Source organism: Sinocyclocheilus anshuiensis, unplaced genomic scaffold (genome assembly GCF_001515605.1).
Source record: "Sinocyclocheilus anshuiensis isolate Anshui unplaced genomic scaffold, SAMN03320099.WGS_v1.1 scaffold734, whole genome shotgun sequence".
NCBI lineage: Eukaryota > Metazoa > Chordata > Actinopteri > Cypriniformes > Cyprinidae > Sinocyclocheilus > Sinocyclocheilus anshuiensis.
The window spans coordinates 258386-281556 of NW_015544176.1; the positions used below are offsets into that span (position 1 = coordinate 258386).

Consider the following 23171-nt stretch of genomic DNA (forward strand, 5'->3'; position numbering starts at 1 on the left):
TCAGTATTCAACGTTTTATGTTAAAAACAAAACATTATTTATGCATCTGTAACTGCAGGTTAAATGCATCCATGTCTAAATAAGCTCTTTTTCTCTTCTCCCACTCCCCCCTCCCAAATACACACACACAGTCACTTTAATCAGTCTAAATAAGCTCTTTTTCTCTTCTCCCACTCCCCCCTCCCAAATACACACACACAGTCACTTTAATCAGTCTAAATAAGCTCTTTTTCTCTTCTCCCACTCCCCCCTCCCAAATACACACACACAGTCACTTTAATCAGTCTAAATAAGCTCTTTTTCTCTTCTCCCACTCCCCCCTCCCAAATACACACACACAGTCACTTTAATCAGTCTAAATAAGCTCTTTTTGCACTACAAATCATTATATCTGCACTGTTGTTTACTTCACTGGTTTGCACTCTATCTGCCGTGTGCTGCTTTATATATATATATTTTATTTAAATTTTTTTTATTTATTTATTTTTTTTACATTTTACCTTATTTGTATATTTGTATAGTTGTATTTTATATTTAATCTGTATATCTGTATTTATGTTCTACTGTTAGTGTTATCTGTATGCACCAAGGGTCTGAGAGTAACGCAATTTCAATTCTCTGTGTGTATGTGCTGTACATGTGGAAGAATTGACAATAAAGCAGACTTGACTTGACTTGACTTGAATGCTCCTGAGCTAAATTTCAGCTGTCCCAGATGCAATGGAATAATTAATTTTTTTTTATTTTTAATACATTTGCAAAGATGTTAAAAACCTGTTTTTTGCTTTACCATTATGGTGTATGGAGTGTAAATTGATGTGGGAAAAAAGTAATTTAAAGCAGTTTAACATAAGGCAGCAACTTCATTCAAAAAAATGAAGGGGTATGAATATTTTCGCAAGGCACTGTATACCAAGTCTGGGGTCATTACAGTTTTATTTAGCAAGGATGCATTAAATTGATAAAAAGACGGTACAGACATTTATAATGCTACCAAAGGTTTCTATTTTAAATAAAATGCTGTTTTTCTGAATTTTCTATTCATCGATCCTGAATCCTGATTTAAAATAAAAATTAAATTCATGGTTTCCACAAAAATATTAAGCAGCTCTGCTGTTTTCAACATTGACTAAATCAGCATATTAGAATGATTTCTGAAGGATCATGTGACACTGAAGACTGGAGTAATGGCTGCTATAAATTCAGCTTTGACATCACAGGAATAAATTACATTTTAAAATATATTAAAATAGAAAACTGTTATTTTAAATTGTAAAACTATTTCACAATATTATTGTTTATACTGTATTGATCAAATAAATGCAGCCTCAGAGAACATAAAAGACCTTTTTCAAAAGCATTAAAAAAAATCTTACCAACCTCAAACTTTTGAATGTTAGTTTATGTCGATTTAAACCCGGCTATAGACCAATCCATTAATCAACTCCACCATAGCCAACCATGGGCTGTACAAGCCAGGTAAAAGACTGACCTTTGACCTGAAGGGCTTGTGTGAGGCAGCAGAGGAGAGGAAGGCTGTGGCGGCCTTCATCACGTCAGGATCATCAGAGGTCAACAGCGCTGCCACGGCCCAGAGGGTTTGAGGACGGGGCTGGAGACACATGACGGACACTTCCTGCAGCTCCTTCACACAGCGTTCTGTATCCACACAGCTCAGGGCTTCTTCAAGCATGACTGGTTTAGACACAAAAAATAAATATTAAACTATGCAAAAACTGTGCTAATAATCTATAAAGCTTTAAACTCATTATTCGTTATTATTCAATAAAAGCGTCTTACCCTCTTTGGCTAAATCCAGCAGGTGTCGCTCCATGTCCGTGATATCGTGTTCAACAGTGTAGTGGTAAAACTGAAACACGGTGATGACATCCTGTGCCAGAGATGACGGTGAAGGACACCAGGATGAGGCCAGCTCGCTCCTGTCCATCATCTCGTTCACCACCATCCTGATCACTGGACACACATGCAGATGAACGCTGGTGTTACATTCACTGCTGATGTTTCCCCCTGCAGATTAATATTGTTGTTATTGTCACTACCTGAGTCAGGAGAGTGAGGCAGAATCTGTTGCAGTGGTAAGGCAAAGCTGAGATGCATGTGCTTCAGCACTCGGTCCAGTGTAGTATGGAACAGACCACCACTGCAGTCGGACCACAGAGACATCAGCGCCTGACGCTCCACCAGCCCAGGCAGCACTGTTTAGGGAACCAAGAGAGGTTATTTCACTTCAAACACAACTTTTAACAGCACCTTACTAATGAATTAAGAAATTTTATTGGTCATAAATATTTATTGGATGGTATGAAATTGTATTTCACTATTTATAACTGCAGGTCAGTTTGTCACTTGTATTATAATTCCTTGGTTTAACAAAAAACTCAGGACAGATTCTGATTTTGTTCCTCATATTTTCATTTGGTGGCTTAGTTTATGCAATACCACACATACATGTCATCACATATTTGAAAAAAAACAATTACTTCAAAAAAATATTTTAAAATGTATTATGTATTAAATGTATGAAAAGTATGTATTATTACTATAGTAAACTATATAGATTTTTATAATTTAATAAAATATTGTTTAGCAAATAATAACAGTTAATATTATTATTATTATATAGTTTTTTTTAACACCATATACTGTAAGGTCTTTTCCCTATATCCTCATGCTAAAATTGACTGTAAATCTATATTTTAAAGCTGATTTTTTTTCCTGGGAGTGTTTGCAATCCTGAAAATAAATGTACAATAGCAAATTTTCTATAGTTAGGTAAACATTTGTCTGTTTTTGCTTTGAAAAATTGTTACTCACGTCATTGAGTGTCAGATTATAATTTTTGCTATTTCATTTCAAGTTCGTAATATTGTTGAGGCTAAAAAAAGAAAAAACGATTTCAATAACTTTCTAAACTGATTATTACTTGCACTTGGCGAGTGTTAATTTTAGACCCTGATTACTGCTATAATAATTAAGTGCTATAATAATGTTCTAGCAGAAATGTCTTTTGCACTAGTGTACCCATTCTGTCAGAGCAAAAATATACACTTTAATAAAATAAATATTATGCTTAAACAGCTAAAAATCTTTAAAAAAGTTTTGAAGTACATGTGAGAAGTCACCGTAACATCATAATTTTTCCACAAGGACTAGTAAATATTAACACTTGAGATATACTCACCATCAGACACTAAAATGCAGCTGCCCGGTCTGTCAAAGTTTTTCTCACTGAGCTCCTCCAACAGAAGTGTTTGAATTGTTAGTTTGTACAGGTATGTCATGTGCTGCGACTGGCTTCCTCCTGTGGTCAACAACTGCATCCCATACATAGAGAAACTTCAGCATTTTATATTAAATAAACACACACACAATCTGTTTATGCCGTAAATGTGCTGTCGACTGACCATGTTCGGTGTAACAAACAAATAAAAATCACACTATTGTGGAATCTGTTGTAATGTTGTAAAGGTGGAAAAACAGAATCACCTGAATGAGATGATTGCAGTATTGTAGATGAACAACGATGGCCACGTCTAGGTTCTCGTTTCCTGTGGTGAGAGGCAACGGGCTGCCGGCCACACTGTTCCCCACACCAGTGTCCTCTGTGAGGGCTTCACTCAGGTGGCCTCTTGCTTCTGGATGTTGGCCTGACCTGTTGAACGTGCAAGATACACTGTCACCACCAGAGGGCGCTACATAAATACAACTACTGAGGCCATGTAGTCAAGTTCCTCAGAGAAACCTGATCACCGAAGGGTGTAATGTCCAACTCACCCGATTCTCTCTGACTCCATGTCAAAGAAGACAGCGCGTGAGAGGGTGGCAGCATCATCTCCTGTGTCATCGTCATCGAAGTCAGAGGTGTTGAGGAAGTCGAAACTTTCCAGAGCGCTCTCCACTGTCAAACTGAGGCTTGATGAACGGCTCCTATGGGCAGGTACCCGACACTGAGGAGAGACAACAACCTTCATTTAAGACTGAGATCAGAAGAGTCAAGTCGAAGATAAGACAGAGACCTGAAGAGGGTCTGAACGATTCAGACAGTGTAAGGTTTTTTGTAAGTTTTTGCATTCCACTTCGCTGTTTTTCAATTGTTTTTCTAAGTCTTCTGCAGAGTCTTGCACATGACAGGACGTTCTAAAAACGTAATGCTCAAAGTTAAAAAAAAAAAAAACACTTCTCTTTTTTTTTTTATTACACTGCCCCACGTCTCTTCTTTTTAAACACAAAAACATGTTTTATGTGAAAGGCCCCTAAACATGCCTTCTTTTGTGGTGAAAGAAGCCTGGTTTGTATCATGCAAATCTCCGCCAATGCAAAAACATAAGCTCCGGTGAGAAGTGACGAACGTGGAAGCGCAGAGGAGAGAGCAAAACAAAACACCGGTCACGAATTAGAAGTACAAAATGAGGATCATTTCTATATCCTCCTGAGACCCAGCTATGGAGTTTTTGCCTCTGTAGTGGACATTATATTTTAGTGAATTTCTCTGAGACCTCACATGTCACAGTTGTAAGTCTGGATGTCCTGTACAGAGCACATTCAGGGCTTTTCAGAGATACCAAATGATTGGATGTTTCACCATGACCACTCCCTCTCCTTGGTTTTTAAAAATGGCTGACATTAATTTAGTGATACAATTGTACATCCTTGTGGAAATATGATAATATTTTGTAATTATAATTTAAATCTGATTAATTTTAAAATTGTTTGTCATAAATCAACATCTCAGGAAAATGTTATGGGGTTGACTAAAATATGACTGCCTGTTATGAAACAGGACATAATTTCATACATGTCCACTGTAGAGGACACCAGGACTAAAAGCATGTTTATTATACATTTTGGGAGACAAAAGAATTGAATAGGAAAACAAATTATATATCAATATTCTTATGAAATATTAGATATTATTATGAAAATCTGGCCAATTACTACTCCCATTATTACACTTCTTTTTTCAACATGCTGTCCCAACAGCACTTTAATATGCAAATTAGATAGTAGTCAATTAGATTAGCTAGTCACGAGACTAGCATATTTTCACCAGAGCTTACGCTACACCTACATCATCCGCTGGAACGCCACTCTCTCATGAACACACGTACGACTGTTAGCAGAAGCTAGAGATCACGGCTTATAAAGTTTTAAATATGGATATTTTTCTTACACAAAAGCATTGCTTCGCTTCAGGAGGCCTTTATTAACCCTCCTGAGCTGTGTGGGACACTTTTTATGATGGATGGATGCACTTTTTTAGGCTTCAAAATCTCACCGGTGAACTATCCTTTTAACAACCGTTTAAAAAGTATGTTCTATATAGTATGAATGTGTGTAGAATGAATTTAATCCAAACATACTACATTCGTCATGTCGTCATTGTCATGCGACCTACCAGCGTCAGTTGCGTTGCTTCACTGCCATTCACAACTTGGATAGCAAAGTGTCAATCAGATGCACACTTCAGAACCAGAAATAGTAGGTCATCCAGAGACTTTTGGCATACTGTTTTATGAATACTGTGAATTTGGACATACTATGTTCACATACTGTTTTTTGCCTACAATATAGTAGGGAAGTATTCGATTTCGGATGCATCCTTGGTCTCAACACAAATGCTCCTGAATGCATGACAAGACTAATACCACGAAAATATGGTCTTGGATTTGGATTCAAGGTGGACTCAGTAGATTATCTGAACCCTAGACCGCCTTTTTCCAACTAACTGTCATTCTTTGGTACCTAAGTTCATGCTAATCAAATGAACCAAGCTTCATGATCAAACAAACTCAGGTCTGCATCAAAATGTCAACAGTAACTCTTCTAATTGAAGACCACAGAGAACTCATTCACCTTAAGCAGGTCTTCGAGTCTCATGACCTCCTGCTCCAAGTCCTGCAGCTCCCCGCAGCACTGGCCCAAGCTCTCCAGCCGCAGGAGCAGGGACTGAATGGCTTCCTCCAGGCTGCTCTCCTGGAAGGTCCTGCTGCTCTCTCCAGACCAGCTCACAGCGCCGGCCTCGGGCAGCATGTCAGAGGAGGTGAGCCTCCTCACCAGTTGCCTGGTCAGACTGCCTTCCTCCCCGTCTAGCTCCACTGGCTTCAGCTCCAGGGCTTCGTCAGACACATTGGGCTCCAAGAACACCACATCCTCAAGTCCCACCACAGACAGCTGACTCTCGGAGCACAGCGAGGGGGCCGCCGAGCCTGTGCCGTGCCCCTGGACCTCAGCCTGGTCCCATTCCAGGTCTGGATCGCTGGCACTGACACTTCCGCAGTCTTCCTCCACACACTCCTCCTCAACCGGCTGCTCCTCAGAGGCTGGAGCTGGTTCAGAGGTAAGGTCCATCTCAGGGGGCGTGACGGTGATCTCAGGGTTTGACTGGATGGGGGCGGGGCTTGAGGTGGGCGTGTCAGAGAAGGTGAAGGACAGACGCTTGCATTCGGCCACACCGCAGCCTCCGTTCTCAAAGACATCATCTGGTAAAGTGGACTGTGTGATGGAAAGAGAAAGAAAGTATGGTAAATACGGCTCCCTGATGCCATTTATTCTTATCAGCACTACTATCTATATATAATTTTAGTTATCTAAAGATACAAACAATATTTTCTGTCCACATGTCCAGAACAATAAAGAGCAGCAGAACAATTAAAGACTTCCACTAAATGGTTTAACACAGGGATTCCCAAATGTTTTGTCAGCCAAATCTATTTGACCTAAAACACCGACCTGAAGTAACCCCTAAGATTTTAAGTTCATATTTCTATATTTTAACAACACATATGCATGTTTACATTTCTCCATTAAATGCACTACTGTCCAAAAGCTTGAGTAATTTTTTTCTTGAAATGAAATTGATAGAAAAGATGCATTCGATTGATCAAATATGACAGTAAAGACATTGTTACAAAAGATTTCAAATGCTGTTCTTTTAAACTTTCTATTCATCAGAGAACCCTGATAAAAAACCAGCTCAACTGATGTTTCTTGAGCAGTAAATCAGCACATTAGAATGATTTCTGAAGGATCGTGTGACACTGAAGACTGGAGTAATGATGCTGAAAATTCAGCTTTGATCACAGCAATAAATTACATTTTAAAATATATTCAAATATAATTTTTTTTTGATCAAATGCAGTCTTGATGAGTATAAGAGACTTCTTGCAAAAGCTTTTGAACATTAGTGTATATTCTGTAATAAAATATTTAATCATGTTTATTTTTAAATGAAATAAAATAGCTTTTCATCAACTCAGGAACCCCCAGCAGTTCCTTCATTTGGGAAACCCTGGTTTAACAAATCCAAATGTTCTTTCCAGGAAGCTGTGGTGGGACATCCCACAGTCTATTCATTGACCATCAGATACCTACTGCACATAAAACTGGAAAGCAATTGTGAAAACTACAACAACCTTTGTTTAAAATAAACTGGGTTGATATTTTTGTGCACATGCGATTTGTCAAGTTTACATGTGAGTGCCTTAAACATGTAACTTCACATGTCAGTAAGATGGTCTATTTCATTGTACAGTAGGTAGGGGGTTTTTGGTCAGATTTTCATTTACTGTAATTGAGCAACAATTTCTATATGCTCCTGTGGATAAAATTAGTCGATATTTTAAGTCCATCTTCCTGGGAAAAAAAAATGTCAAAGCTAACATGAACTCACTCTCTCTTCTTTGTTAGGACTCCCCCACAGTGGAATTATCCACACAAAAGCTAATATGAACTAAAAGCCACAATTTTTATTTCATGGGGTCTTTAAATATCTAATATCATAGTTTGAAAACGTGTATGTGTGAATTTGAGTGAGAAGAAACGTGTGTTTATTGTGTGAAAAATCAGAGTTAAAGCAGAAAACGCAAGCAAAGAAAAGAGCCACACAGATGTTCACTCAGAAGGGCAGGGCACACAGTGACCTGACTCACGTAGACTTCCAGACTGGACCTTGAACGAGGTCTCAGTGCAGCCAGATCGCCAAAAGAGCGACTGCGCCTGAGTTTCTCTAGGAGCGTCTCTCTGAGCCTGTGCAAGAACGAGAGACGCTGCTCCTCCCACCGCCGAGGATGCCACTTCTTTGCCATCGACACACGCACACACAACAACCACGATGCACATGGTGCCACAGGGTGAATACAATTCATTAGACACAACAGCACAGACTAAACATGAACATTCACACACAAGATGCAAGTGCTTTCATATTCAAACACAAATATATACAATATATTCATATAAACACAAAATAATAAACACTGAACCCAGAACAGCTAGCCGGAATCAGTAGTGTTATATTTAGTTAAGTATTCAGCTGTTGAAATGTGACAGTGTGATCTAACACCTGATTTCGAAACCTCAATATCCTGTTCGATACTGTATGTACACCCTAGTGAAAAACACGTGCGCTTTACTGTATTGAATGTGCACTTCAAATATGATAATTATACTATAAAAAACTGTAATTGCAGATAATATAATATTAATTAAATAAAAGGCCACTTAAGTCTATTTAAGGAGAGTTTACACTTTCATGACTACGTTTCTTAACACGCGTAAGTATACTTTTAAAAAGTGCCCTCTGTAATAATGTTAAGTAAAAAGTTTTACTTTAAAAGTTGTTTTGATATTACATCTAAAGTTAGTAGTATTTTAGTATGTTAAATGTTTTAAATAGCAAATTTATCATTACAAATGTGTAATTACAAATATACTTAAATACATACAGGTTTCTATTAAAATGACATCAAAGTATATTATAGTTTACCATAAATGCTTATCAGTACATCAACAGCACACTTTAAAGATGACATGTTCTAGGTAATTATGAAATTTCATATAAAGTTGCATTTAATATACATTTAAACTATAATACGTTTTAATTTCATTTTAAACAATATGCAGTTAAGTGTCTGAAAACATTTAGTTCACACTTAAGTATATTTTTTATTTCTGTAATATGTACTCATTTTAAAAGTGTGCTAAAGTGCACTTCTTTTTCACAAGGCCAGGATTTAAGTGCATAATGTTGCAGCTGCAAATCAAGCTTATGGGTTTAGCATGGTGATGGAAGCAGGACTTTAAACAGAACTGAGAGGATTTTTCAGAAGTGGACTCACAAAGAAAGACGTGTCCTGGAAAGTGGGCGTCTCGGGTGTGCCTTGGCTGTACACTGAAACTCGTCTCTGAAGGGCGGTGGCTTTACTCACGTTTCCTGAGGACAGTGTCAGATCCTCCACGTCAAACGGACTGTAAAACAGACATACATTCATGTACAGCAATCTAATATCATACAAAAGTATTTTTAATGAAAGAAAACACAAAAATGATAGAAATGATTTAAATCTTGTTAAAACAACTGTGTAAGCCCCATTAAATGTTAGGCAGAAGTAATTCAGTGTGACTTCCTTGACTGTCCTGAAGAGGGCATTGTATATCATATCATCACTTTCAATCGCTGTGACTAAATTCACTGAAGCGCCACACTTCTTATCTTGTTTTATTAGATAATGTCACTTACAACCAGGCGACCTCCAGGTTAAGTTTAATGGTTCCCAGATCGTTGACGTCTACAGCTACCACCTGAGGCATAGCGGTGAACAGGTCCTTGGTTTCACAGATCACACTACCCACTAAGATGTGAGTGGCCAGCCCCTTTAACTCTGTCACCTAGGAGAATAAAGGTAAGAATTGAGAAATGTCAATTGAGAAATGTTTAATTCAAGATAAATGCATAGCTTTCTTCATAAGAATATGTTTTTCTTGCATTCATCAAGGTTGTAACCAAATATTCAAGATTGAGGGGACGAAATGTAAAATTTTAGGAATCAGTGTTGATCAATATTGAGGGGACGTGTCTTTTCGAATGTCTTTGGTGGTTACAGCCCAGTCTGTCATTGTCAGAATTAGTCACATTGTTACACTGGGACTCTTTCATGGAAGAGTGTGTGGACTGGAGCCCACCTTGATGTTGATGAGGTCTGTAACGAGGGGCATGAAGATCATCTCCTCTCCATCCCAACTCTGCTTGGAGTTCGTTTCGATCTTCCCCTTCAGTTTCCACCGCTGTCGGCCGTATCTCATGAAAATCTGCCAGAAAAAGAAAGAGAGAGGCAAAAAGAACTAAAAATGTCAGAATTAGGAAAAAGCTGCCAACACAAGTTCACATAATTGTTAATAGAGCAGTAAAGCAATGGGAGTTTTCAGTGTTTAGTTTTATACAGCCTTACAAAATCTAATTGGGTTTGGTGGGTGTATGTACTTGTGGATCAGAAGAGAAAACGCTGCTGGGAGAGCTGTGATTGCGAATGAACTGGATGTACTTGGCAGAACAGCGAGCAATTAATATAAGCATTTAGTAATTTGATTGAGGACAGATGCATCTGGCTTTATTACAGAAAAAATGCATGAAAATCAGTATGTTCTGGTTTTTCAAACAACTCACCTCATACTGATCGCCGGGACAAAGCCTGGCAAAACCAGCCAATCCTGAGACAAGAAGCAAAGGAGTTGAAAAGTTTGAAATACAACTAATATTTTATAGATTTTTTCAACATTTTGGTGCAAAAATCCTGTACCTTTCATTTTGATATGAAACTCCCCCAAAAGGTTCTCCAGTTCAGCCTCAAAAGTGCTCATGTTCTGAGATGGGAACACATTGAATATGAATGACAGATCAAATGAGATATTAAATTGGCCATAAACATTACTTATGTTATATAATATATATATAATATAACTTACTGAACTATTTTTTACTAAACAGTAATCTGCATTATAGTTATTTAATAAATAAAAACGGGCATATTTATTATTATATTTAATCATAATAAATATATATTTATAATTATTACATATTTATAATTATTATTATAAAGGATATATTTATTATATATAATGTCATTATTGTGGGCAGTTTGTTTGCATATGTTATATGCAATTCTAATTATAGTAAATAAATATAACTAGCAAAAGTTTGAAACAAATCGTGTTTTTAGTTGTTTATAACAAGAAATATTTAATATACATTAACGTTTACCGTTTTTACCATTTGTTTTTGAAAGAAGTCTTTAATGCTCAGCAAGGCTGCATTTATTTGATCAAAATACAGTAAAAACAATAAAATTGTGAAATATTATTTACAATTTAATTTTATTCATATTTTATTTTATTCACTATTTAATTTTATTCTTATTATTAATTTTGAAAAGAGGTGTGCTGTTTTATGTTTTTGTGGAAAGTGCTACATTTTTTTCAGGATATGTCTTATGTAAATGCCCTCTCAGAAACAGGTGAACCCGAAACTAGCCTAATTACACAGTCCAATTAGTCGATTAGTCATTCGGGTCAATCCACACTCTAGTTGATTTTAAAATATGCACTCTATGTGTGAACATAGTCCGAAAACTGGTCAGACAAACAAACATTAATAATGTACCTCTGTATACTCTTTGTATCTGCGGTTGACCTCCGCCAGGCTCACACGTGTGCCTTTAGTGGAGGGTGAAGCAGTGAAGGCCTGTTTCATCTTACTGGCGCCATCACGCAACCTACTCTGAATACAAAAGCCCTCGTACAGCTCGTCGACCTGTAAAAACACACACACACACACACACACACACACACCGCATTGGCACACAGGCTTATATTACACAAAAGCAGCACTGAACACGCTCACGCATGCTAACGCTCACTAAAGATTGCATAAACGCTAGCTTTGATGTCTAAAGTGGTAGCATACATCATTACAGAGCCCTGGGGGACCCCATTCAGCACAGAAACGTGGCTTTTACAATCTACTGTAACGTTCTGTCAGCACAATAGAGCGGCGTACTGTACAGAGTGTTGAAAAATGAATTTGAACACTTCAAAAGCAAACACAAAATGATGCGGCTCAACAGCCCTGGGGACAATAGTAATGCCATACTTCTGTGACAGACGAGCATGTCGGAGCCACGGCCTTTATCATGGAAATGCACATTTAGCACATTCACAACTCAGTGAACACTGGCCGGCTCAAATTAGCTATGCTAATCCTACCAGCACTGAAGAGAGAGTGATTGAGGGGGATGGAGAGATAGCAAGAGGGGCAAACGAGGATGCGGAGATGGACCGCAAGCGACAGAAATAAGTGAGCCGAAAGGGCCAGCAAGAAGAGAATGATGGGGGAGAGAAAATAGAGTAGGCAGGAAGAGGGATGGACACTGGAGCTAAACGAGATTCCGCAGTGACTTCCTGTGATGCAGTGTTTCCTGTATCGCTGCTGAATCTGTAGTGTCAAAATTATACATGTATTAAGGATGTGTTAATGTGTTATGTTTATGCCATTAAGCCATTGCGATGGACTGTTTTAATAAACTGTTTTAAGCCATTAAAACTGTTTCCTTTAGAGCTGACTTGAACTGATTGTTCCTAGTGGAGCATCTGTTTGTTAGCTAATGAGAGCCTCTTTAACGGTCATTTCTTTATAAAACAAACCAGACTACAGTTCAAAAGTGTAGAGTCTTTTTAATGTTCCTAAAATAACTCTTCTGCTCACCAAGCCTGCATTTATTTGATCAAATATACATTAAAAACAAGAATATTGTGAAATATTATATTTATTTAATTCTATTTATATATTTTTATATATGTTATATAATTCTATTTATTTAATATATATATATATATATATATATATATATCTGTTATTTATTCCGGTGATGCAAAGCTGAATTTGTATTGAGTTCCAGTGCATTTTGATTCAGTTTCTGTAAATACGGAACACAGAATATGTTTTTGTGGTAATGAGATGAGTGCTCATTACCACAATTGTTTCCTGAGTGTTAACAAGCACAATGACTGCAATATACTGTATATATGCGCATTGTATGTCACTGTGTTTATGCCTTATTTACTGACTAAAAAAAAACAACAACAACAAACAATGCAATGTACTATCCAATTTGCTAACAAAATGCTTGCCTGGCAAAGCAGTTTTAATCATTGTTCTGAATCATGGATTGAATCAATCTGACATCTCAGGAATCAGCTCAGATGACTCGCTCGCTCACTAAATGACATTATTATTAATGTCTGATTCAACACAAGCAGTTACTGTTACTGAGAGCAATGTTCAAAATAGGTACATTTAAGTAAGTAAGATTATTGAAACTTAAATCAGCTTATACCAAGTACAAGTTAATAGTGTAGAATGGAGCTTTAGAGTTTTGTTATAGTGGTATTTTAATCAAAAACAATTTTATGTTAGAAGAAATTGAATTGTTAATGTTTATCAAAATGTTAGAAGCATTTTCAAGTTTGCCCTACAGAGCGCCGTTCTGCGAGGAAGTCTGTACAAAGATTTCCTCCATAACATACAGATTGGCCTCTTACAGAAGAAAACAAAACATGTCAGGATACTAAATCAAAAGGAAATATTCAAACACACGCAGCAAAGGGACGTGAAATATTGATGCGGGGCTTTTTGAAGTCTCTCATTAAGGGGAAAGGGTGAGAAACAGGACAATCTAACCCAATTAGTGTGTGTGGATGGGGTATATTAACTGTGCATATGATGGATGTGCATGTGTGTGCTATGATGTGTGGGGGTTGTTCATGATAAACGACATACATTAGACAGACAGTTAGCTGTGCGCATATGGGGATAGAGTGTCTGGACGGTGGTCCTGTGGGTTTAATTACACTGGGAGGAAAGACCCCACCCAAGTCTGGAGAACTGCACCGCGTACCACACACATACACATGCGTACTGTCACCAATCGCAGCCCTAATGTGATACACAGCTGCCTGTTTATTTGGCTCCGTAAAACCCCTTGTCTGACTCCTCTCATCTGCCACAGCAGCATGGGAAATGAATCACCATAACCGCCCCCAGCCCGGTCCATTCTGGCTGTTGGGTGGGGTCTGATGGGTGAATTTTTATGAGCTGCATTTTGACAATAAATAAGCCTTTGGAAAAACACAGTTTTTCTTAACTATAGCTATCAGCTCAGTGTCTAATTTAAATGAATTTTCCAAACAAAGAAAACATTCTGTAAACAGGGACTTTGAAGCTCAAACAAGAACATAAAGCACCATAAAGGTACCATGAAATAGTGATTTTGTGCCTCGTTGGGATGGCACCACAAGGCGTCGTTCACTTTTTAGAACGCAAGCTTCTGGAGGGCGCATAAGTCTGAACTAGCGAGTTTAGGTATATTGGTGCAGAGCCAGTGGTTGTCTTATAGGCAAACATCAGTACTTTGAATTTAATGCAAGCGGCTATTGGCAGCCAGTGCAAACTGATGAAGAGAGGTGTGATGTGGGCTTTCTTCTTTCTTCTTCTTCTTTTGTGTTCCAAAGATAAATGAAAGTCTTATGGGTTTGGAACAACATGAGGGTGAGTAAATGACAACAGGATTTTGAACTAACCCTTTAAGTCATTATTCACTAAAAGCATTTCCTTCAACAAATCTCACTGGCACCACTGAATATTCATTCATGCTGCAACACAACTGATCATGTGACAACGTATGAGCCAGAACCAATCATTCTTATCATAGTGAGTGCATATTTGAAGATGTATGAATATTCGATTGTAAATTAGATTTGAGGGCTCAAGTGTTATGTCATCTGCAGGATGCTCACACAAATGTCATCCAAATTTACCAAAGGTATCCACGGAATAAGTCTAAACAGGAGTGACTTGTGACTAACAGGATGGTGTGCCGCTCAGGTTAGCTGTGGCTGTCAGCAGAGGGTTTGGCAGAGCTTTGTGTTTGTTTGATACGGACACAGCAGAAAAGAAGCATTGAGCCATTACAGTCGGCTGATACTCAGCCAGATTGATATTGTCTCTAGTATTTTTAGTTGTCAGTTCATTCAGCAGTAAACTAAACTAAAGTTCAGCTTATTGCATTTAATATAAATTAACATTCAATTAAGTGTATAAAAACATTCACACTTCAGATTATTAAAGTACATTATTTCCATAATAAGTACTCTCTTTAAAAGTATGCTAAAGTGCTTCTTTTTCACAAGGATACACAGTACACGCGTTTTAGAAAATTATAATATAATAAAATATAATGTGAGAGTGTATTGGTGGTGTGGTGTGTAGAAGTATGTTGGTGTGGAAGATGATGCATCTGACGCAAACTGAGTGACACACACCCAAATATGCATTTCTGCAAACAGTCCTTCCCGCTGGGAATGCGTTTGATCTACTTGGGCATGACTTCTTTTTGGTTGACAGCAGAGGTCCAAGGCGCGACTCAACCCAGCCATGTATGCGTGTGAGCAGCTGTTTGTCAGCCCTCTGTCCATCGCAAGTGCGGGGTTTCGGATTAGGCCTACTGAGTCAAATAACAAGCCAAGAATACACAGCTGGTCCACACACACCACAAAAACAACAGAAGGAACGAGACCAAGAGTGGACACATACATGGCATATTAATATGTATCACTGTACAATGAGGATTTTTTAAATGGACGAGGTGGAAAAATCCTCTTAAGTTACAGGCATGTATCAGCTGTGATCAGAGGATTTAGACCCCTACTCAGGGGGGATGCCAGACTCACTAATCAGAGATTAAACCTACAATAATTCACGCACATCAAACATCTTTGAGGTCCAAAGCCAGATCATAAACTGCAAGCTGAGGCCTTTTGAAACTTCCTGTTCGTGTTGCCTAACTTCCTATGGGCAAGCAGGACAACTAGGGTTGTTATAAAGTTGATTTTTAAAAGCACAAACCTCTGCCGAGAGTCTGAGGCTGAGTTATCTATGTACTTTCTGTGAGAGAGACACATAAAATAATGATATAATTATAGACATTAGTTTTCCCACAGCCATTGCTGGACTCTTTACTCACAGCTCTCACAGACCAATGTGCTGGATATTATGTGCTGATGTCTTTCAACAGAGGCTATGGAACTAAAATAGTCACAGACACTGCCTGCTTTACAAGAGAAAAAAAAGGAGACGACTCAACCTATTAGGAATTAACTTTGTGGAGAGGGTTGCTGTGCTCTAGCATGCTAACAGACTAACAGTAATTGTTGACTGTCAACACGTTTAAACCCTCTTTGAGAAGTTGCGCATCTGAATTCATCCCTGAATTCAACCAGCCCTGCTCCTGTAACAAATCCTCCTCCTCCAACAATAAATATCAAGACTTTTACTGCCAGACCTTAAATTAATGTGGATAGCAACATGGCCCGTATAATTTGATCTTAGAAAAATTTTATAAAAAAAAAAGATTTCAATGAGAAATTGGAAGTTCATTCTAAAATTCACACTGAAATTATGATTGCAGGAATCATGTAGTGATGGTAAGCCTGATTCTATTCTGTGAACCGGTTCAAAAAAACAATTCACCTTTTCATCATGTGTCATTGTGTAATAACGTCATTAATATGTAATGTAATGTAATATAGTATAATATAATATAATATTATATTGTGTTCAGTTCACCAGTTCCTTTAGGTCATCATGTTATGGCATCATTGATATGCAATGCTATCACGCTATTTATTAAATGAAATAATAATAATAATAATAATAATGTTACTTAATATAACTAGATGTGCTATGCATATTTCCAGTATGTTATTGAAGAAAAGTCCATGTGAATTTTTCCAAAGATTTAGTCTAATTTGTTGAACTGGTTTAACAGTTCACTAAAAAGAACCGGTTCAAAAGAATGATTTCTTCACGAACCTGACATCACTATTATGTTGGCAAATCTGAACAAGTGTTATGATCTCTTCTGAAGCTTCAGCGAAGATACATATGAGATTACTAGGGTCTTTACCTAGTAAGTAGGAGTCCATTTGCTCTATATTTATTCAGCCTGAGAGAAATAGTTGAGGTATTAAAGAGAACTCATTTGTGATCCATGCGATCTAAATAGCTCAAATCAGCTTTGAACATAAACTTTCCCTTTTTGTTTCACCAAAATCATAAAGAAAATGCATTTCCCTCCTATTTAGACATGCACATGCTCATTATCACCCTGGATTGAGCCATCGGAGGTTTGTTTGTCACTCAAGGGAATTGCTTTGACCTAGATCCAGTGGCAACCATAAACAGCATAAAACACAGGGGGAAACAAAACACTTCTGTAAGTCACACACAAAATGTTCTTCATAAGGGCGGAAACAAAATAATAATGATTGAATTGATTTTTTGAGATCTGTATACTACCGCACAGTTCAGAGTGTTCCAGTGAGCTAGCAGAATGCGGGGCTAATTTCAAGTGCGTAGGGCTAATTTGAGCTATGAATTGCTCTTCAACAGCCTCAAAGCTCCTATCGTCAGGTTGCCATGGCTACTTCGGGACTAGACGTGCTGCTGAGTTGCCCATCAGTACTGTAGTTTACAGCAGACACCCACCTGTAATGTCACTAAAACACACTGCAAGAAGAAGGGGACACAGCAGGACTCCAGACACTGGAGAATGTCAAACCAGGAGACTCGAAATGAGTCAGGACATTCATTAGAAACAAGCGCAGGGTGCGAACTACGGGGGAGCTAGGGGGAGCTCGGCTCCCAAACACTGAACAAGCGCTCTCAGAAAAGAACTATTTTCACTTGTTGTACTGCCTTCACTTTTTACAATCTATAAAATAGACAACGAAAAGCACACACACACATATATATATATATATATATATATATTAAAATGACATGAACTTCACCTTGCTGATGTGGAACTCCAGTCGTCGCATGTAACGCTCTATGGTCTTCATTTGCTAGGAAGCAAGAAGAGAAAATGTCAAAAAGCAAAGTTATTCACTGAAAGAGAAAAGACCAAACAGAAAAAAGTTTTTCACACAGGGATGAATCTAGGCTCAGAGTCCCTAATTTTCAACACGGCTGACACCAGCGGCAATTAGAGTGGCGCAATAACGGATCACTGCTGCACAAATGCAGCACATCATTCGAATGAAGCATATGTTTCTGACTTCAAACTTCTTAGAAAGGTTAATACAGGTCACCTCAGTCAGGTTAAGAAGCATTAGTGTGTTTAGGGACCCTACCTTGTCCAGATCATACAGCACACCCTGAAGAAGAAAGAAAGATATGTGAAATCAGTGGAAATGCTACAAAAATCAACATTTTATTATTAAAAAATTGATATTTGGACAAAAACCCTGCTGAAAAGACCATCTTAGACCAGCATGAAATCCATGATGGTCCAGGCTGGTTTACGCCGTTTAATGCTGGTCAAGCTGGTGGATCAATATAGCCATGCTGGCAACAAAACAAACAAACCGATGAAGTACTGAAAATACTTGATCAGGGATTTCTTGCTTCTTTTAGCAAATAAAGTCTGACACCAGCACACCAGCATCCAACTAAAGCATATGCTGCACTGCAATTAATGACTTCTTAATGAGTTTTTAATTTCTTTTTTTCACTTGTTTTTTATTGGTTTATAAAAAGAAAAAAATCTGCCACTGCAGTACGCCAAAATGTCTCATATTAAAAATGCATTCTCTGAAGACAAGTCTTAATGTCTTATGCAGTGTTGCTTCTCAAGTAAAACACCTCATTTAAAGCATTTCTAGATCTTCAAATACATTATTTCGTTATAATATATGTTTTTTCTAAGTCTCCTATGCTCACAAAGGCAACATTTATTAGATCAAAAATAAAAAAAATGTAATATTGCAAAATATTATTACAATTTAAAAAAAACTGTTTTCTATTTGAATTTATTTTAAAATGTAATTTATTTCTATAATGCAAAGCTGAATTTTCAGCATCATTACTGCACTCTTCAGTGTCACGTGATCATTCAGAAATCATTCTAATATGCTGATTTGCTGCTCAAGAAAGATTTCTTATTATTATCAATGCTGAAACCAGCTGTACTGCTTCTTATATCTTTGTGGAACCAATGATAGTTTTTTCAGAATTATTTGATCAATCAAATTTAATGTGTCCTTGTTGAATTCCTCTTTAGTTTTTCAGCAGGGTATACACTCTAACAGTAATTCTGAGTAAAGGTGCTTGCACACTACAGAAAGTCCAAGCACCCTGATGATGTCATATCCAGTCTCACCAGTCTGGAGTTCCTCTTCATGTCTTTCATGAGGGAAGTGAGTTTATCCAGCTCTGTTTGGTGCACCTCTAGATATTCACTGACAGTAAGAGAAAATGACAGACTTCAGAATGATGCAGGAAGAATGGCCGTACACAAAGATTTCATCACAGCCATTCTGAGCAGCAGTGATTAATGCAGTCAATGTGCGTACAGTATGACTGTAGCAAGAGTTGAGAGAGAAGATCTATGTGAAAGGAGAAATGCGAGTCAGAGGAGACATCTGAGCAGCACTCACTCCAGGCCTTGTTTGAGGGCTCCGTAAACTTCTTCCACTCTTTTGGGCTGCGGCTCTCGTGAGCTGCTGCTGCTGCTCGACTTGTGCCCAGACAGATGGGGCTTCCTGGGCTTTGACATGGGCTTCTTCTGCACTGCTGAGTTCCCCATGAAGGAGTTACACCTGAAAACACAAACAGATGTGAATGAATCTTAAAAAATCCTGTCAAGAACATGTGGTGGTCCTTCGCCACCCCAAAATGAGATAGAAATAATAAATTACTTTTTGCTTAAAAAAAAATAAAGCCTTATTTTTCACACTGACGTTTATTAAATCACAGTTGCTGTGTTGCGCTGCTGCTCATTTGATTTTAAAGTTGAGCTCTATTGCATCAAATGTTGCTGTCACTCAACCAGTTGACAATTTAAAATTATTATTTAAATTTTTTTTTTTGTTTTTTTTTTTGCAGGCAGCTGCCATTGTAAACAACTCCTATGATTGTTTGCATTGTGACAATATTTTTTTGTAAACATAATAATAAATCATTTAAATTGCAAAATACATTTTCTTTGTTATACTGCCTTGAATGTATGCTGATAAAATTATTAAAAATGATTTTATTTTTGTTATTTGAATAGAAAATTAATTCTATTAAATATAGAAAATAAATCACTACATCATTACAGTAATGAGAATCTTGAAAATAGAAATTAGAATATAAAAATATAAAATATAAAACAGAAACTGCAAAAAATAAAAATGACCAGATGCATTACAGTATAATTCAAATAATTATAATAATTAATACACAATTACACAGAAATAATTAAAATTAATAATTTCTTATTGTTATTCTTTTAATTTTGGGGTGAAATACGGTCTGGAAATGCTTCCAGTGTAAAAGCCAGTGAGTTTAGTGCAGACTTGAAGCCTGTAGTCTAGTTTTGGCATTTTAGTGCATTTTACGCTGTAATATCCATGCAAATAACCACCCTCTTCTCTTTTGGGAGGCTTCAAGGATTCATGTCATATGCGGATAAAGCTTGTAGTGTTGTACATCTAATGTCACCCTTCCTCAATGCTTCCTGACATTTAAGACTCTGTCAAAAGGCAGGGTGCTTATTTACTTCTGTTGTCACAGTCCACCACATCTAATAATATTTCTGTTTCATAATAACACAGTGGCAGTTGGTGGCTCAACGTGTCTGAATGTGTAACACGCACACGCAGTCAAAAAAAAAAAGCACTGGAAGTAGTGCTACAGTAAATCTAGGCCATTGTGTAGAATGAGCACATGCTTTTGCCTAAGGGTCATCCACTCACGATGCACTCCGTCATGCTAAGATAAGTCAGCGTGCATTGCATAAACACACTCTTTAATACTGTTACTGCATCCACTGTTTCACATGAATATAATGTGCAGTTCTTTTGTAATTTTTAAGTTTATTTTTAAATTAAAAAATAGTGGAAAGTAAGTGAAAGCGGTTATTGCAGCAATGGGAGGAATTAAGAGTTTTAACATGTTCAACAAGCATTATGGATTTGGTGTTTACAATTTATTCTTCCATAGTGGCAAAACTGATGCTTTATATTCATCTAGTGGCTGGAGTAACTCATCTAGGGAGGGGGGTTGGTGTTTTAGCTTCTGACAGGGCCGATGACCTCACCGTGAGCGTCTCTCCTGCAGGGTGCTGAAGCCAGCGAACGACTGGCTCCTGATGATGCCATTGGGCCCTCCAGGAGAGTGAGTGCCAGCAGCCATGATGTCTGGGAAGCGGGAGGACACTCCTGCAAGGAAGCAGAAAGGATTCTGGGTAAGTAAGAAGTCAGTGGTACAGGTGGGGGAAGGGTTGCGTGTGTAGGATGATGATGTTGGAAATGACCAAATGCAAATTTATAACCAGTAGTCCATTTAAAGTGATAATTCACTCAACAATAAAAATCTGGTGTTGATTAAATCACCCTCGTGTTACGAGCATGTGTGAACTAGGCAACTGAATAAAGGGGTGAAATGAAAGTTTTTATGGTTTCTTTCTCATAGTTTATGTAAAACGGTGAGTTGACTAAGACTAGTTTATTCACTTTATATGCTTTAGACATGTAAAACATCCACATTTCACATCATTAGTCAGTGCTTTACTATAATTGCATATACATTAATGTCATTGTGTGATTTGGTAAATGAAGTAGTGAATCACTTATTTGAACCAGTTCATTGAAACAAACTGTTCAAAAGAACCAGTTTGCAGCAAAGAAACGGATTTCCCCGTATGGATTACAGGTAATAATGTTGTAAGTAATGTTCAGTTTCTTGCACAGACTGATCGTTTCACTTCATAAGACCACAATATATCATCAGGAGCCATGAGTATTCATTTTGTTTTGCCACATATGATTTTTTTTTACTCTTAGAGTGATGGTAACCGTTGACTTGCACTTTATGTATCACCAAGGACCAAGATTCAGCTAAAAATCTTCTTTACTGTTCAACTGATGAAAAACATTACCTACATTTTGGATGGCCTGAGGGTCAGAAAATTATCAGCAATTTTTCATTTTTGGGTGAACTATCCCTTTAAAGACATAGGATATTATTTCAGGCACACAAATAATAAATATGATTATATTAATGCACTTATAACTGAAGATAACAAGATTGTGCATTTCAGGGGTTTCAATGCAGAAATGTACAGTTACTCCTTTTGTTAAAACAATATGAAATGAACTTGATTCATGTCACAGATTTTCATTTGGGTTTTTGCTTTTTTTTTAAAAACAAGGTACAAATCAAAATGATGTTATGTGGTAATTGATATTACGACAAATGTTGTCAATTAACTTGTTGTCAACTGAGCCTGACACATTCACCAGATTTATACAGTTACTGAAAATAGCACTGCTGGTTGAGGAGACCCCATATGGTGCACATTCAGAGGTTTTTATAAACCACTCAAAGCCACCTGAGCCCACCGCAGATCAAGACGCAGAAAAAGCACTTAGAAACATGAGGTGGCCTAATGGAGTCCAGAAAGACCAACGTAATCATTTCTATCAAGTGTAATGATCCAGGGAGGGCACAGAAAACTCCTGCCTACAAAATAGCCTTCAAGATCATCTCTGTCTCCTTATAGCCCATCTCCAACCTCCCATAATTCATCAGAGCAAAACGGGATGATGACAGCGGCGGCATGAGGCTATGAGATCTGTGATCAACGATGTGAGAGACTCATTCTGACCCTAGATCAGCATATAACCTTCGTAACCCTGCCTGGCACTGATAGCTACACCAAAAGAGTGAAAAATCTGGGTTTTGCGGCTGAGATTCTCGGTATAGTTGAGGTTACACACTGTGTCCAGGGGCTGTTTGTTGGAGGTAATCATACACCTGTGGGTTTATGCTCAATGCAATAGATACATCATTGCTTATACAGAGCTACACAAAACCAATACGGCTCTGGGATAGATGTTGTTTTGCAGAGGAAAAACAAAAGAGCCTTGTATAACGTGTGCCAGGCTATTTTATAGGCACTGTAATATTGGTTTTGCCTCTAGAACATGAACTTATGTACTGTGCAGTTTGATCATATGACAAACTCTCAGATCATCCGCATAAACAGGAAAATAAAAGGCAGACATATTAAAAGAATACACAGTAGCATACAGTTCTTAAAGTCTAAAATAACCCATCCAATCAGAAAAATGCTCTACAGAACGGTGATATTAAATTTCCATATTTTTCTAAATATGTGTAGCTAATAAAATAGCTAAATAAAATAATCTACTGAAAATACAATACAATAAATATGTACGTATGTTTGTGTATGTATATACTGTATGTATGTATA

At 37.5% G+C, this 23171-nt stretch overlaps 1 protein-coding gene across 7 annotated transcripts in view; it reads right to left on the bottom strand.

The window, feature by feature from the left end:
• The window catches only part of LOC107696210 (protein FAM65B), a 73243-nt gene that overhangs the window by 5035 nt on the left and 45037 nt on the right, over nt 1–23171 (bottom strand). For 6 of the 7 annotated variants that reach the window (XR_001635064.1, XM_016496449.1, XM_016496448.1 and 3 more), the window contains exons 2-19: nt 20994–21114; nt 19348–19509; nt 19071–19149; nt 18043–18066; nt 17701–17754; nt 11456–11605; nt 10596–10659; nt 10463–10506; nt 9982–10107; nt 9539–9687; nt 9138–9267; nt 5875–6513; nt 3796–3968; nt 3508–3673; nt 3203–3335; nt 2061–2216; nt 1801–1974; nt 1493–1695 (exon numbers count right to left, since the gene is read on the bottom strand). Coding sequence is in view for 6 of the 7 variants with exons in the window: in XM_016496449.1 (XP_016351935.1) it covers nt 1493–1695; nt 1801–1974; nt 2061–2216; nt 3203–3335; nt 3508–3673; nt 3796–3968; nt 5875–6513; nt 9138–9267; nt 9539–9687; nt 9982–10107; nt 10463–10506; nt 10596–10659; nt 11456–11605; nt 17701–17754; nt 18043–18066; nt 19071–19149; nt 19348–19509; nt 20994–21114 (2747 nt within the window). In the remaining variant the exon portion in view is untranslated. Of the gene's footprint in view, nt 1–1492; nt 1696–1800; nt 1975–2060; nt 2217–3202; nt 3336–3507; nt 3674–3795; nt 3969–5874; nt 6514–7949; nt 8097–9137; nt 9268–9538; nt 9688–9981; nt 10108–10462; nt 10507–10595; nt 10660–11455; nt 11606–17700; nt 17755–18042; nt 18067–19070; nt 19150–19347; nt 19510–20993; nt 21115–23171 lie in introns of all 7 variants that reach the window. The other variant, XM_016496453.1, reaches the window with a different exon arrangement.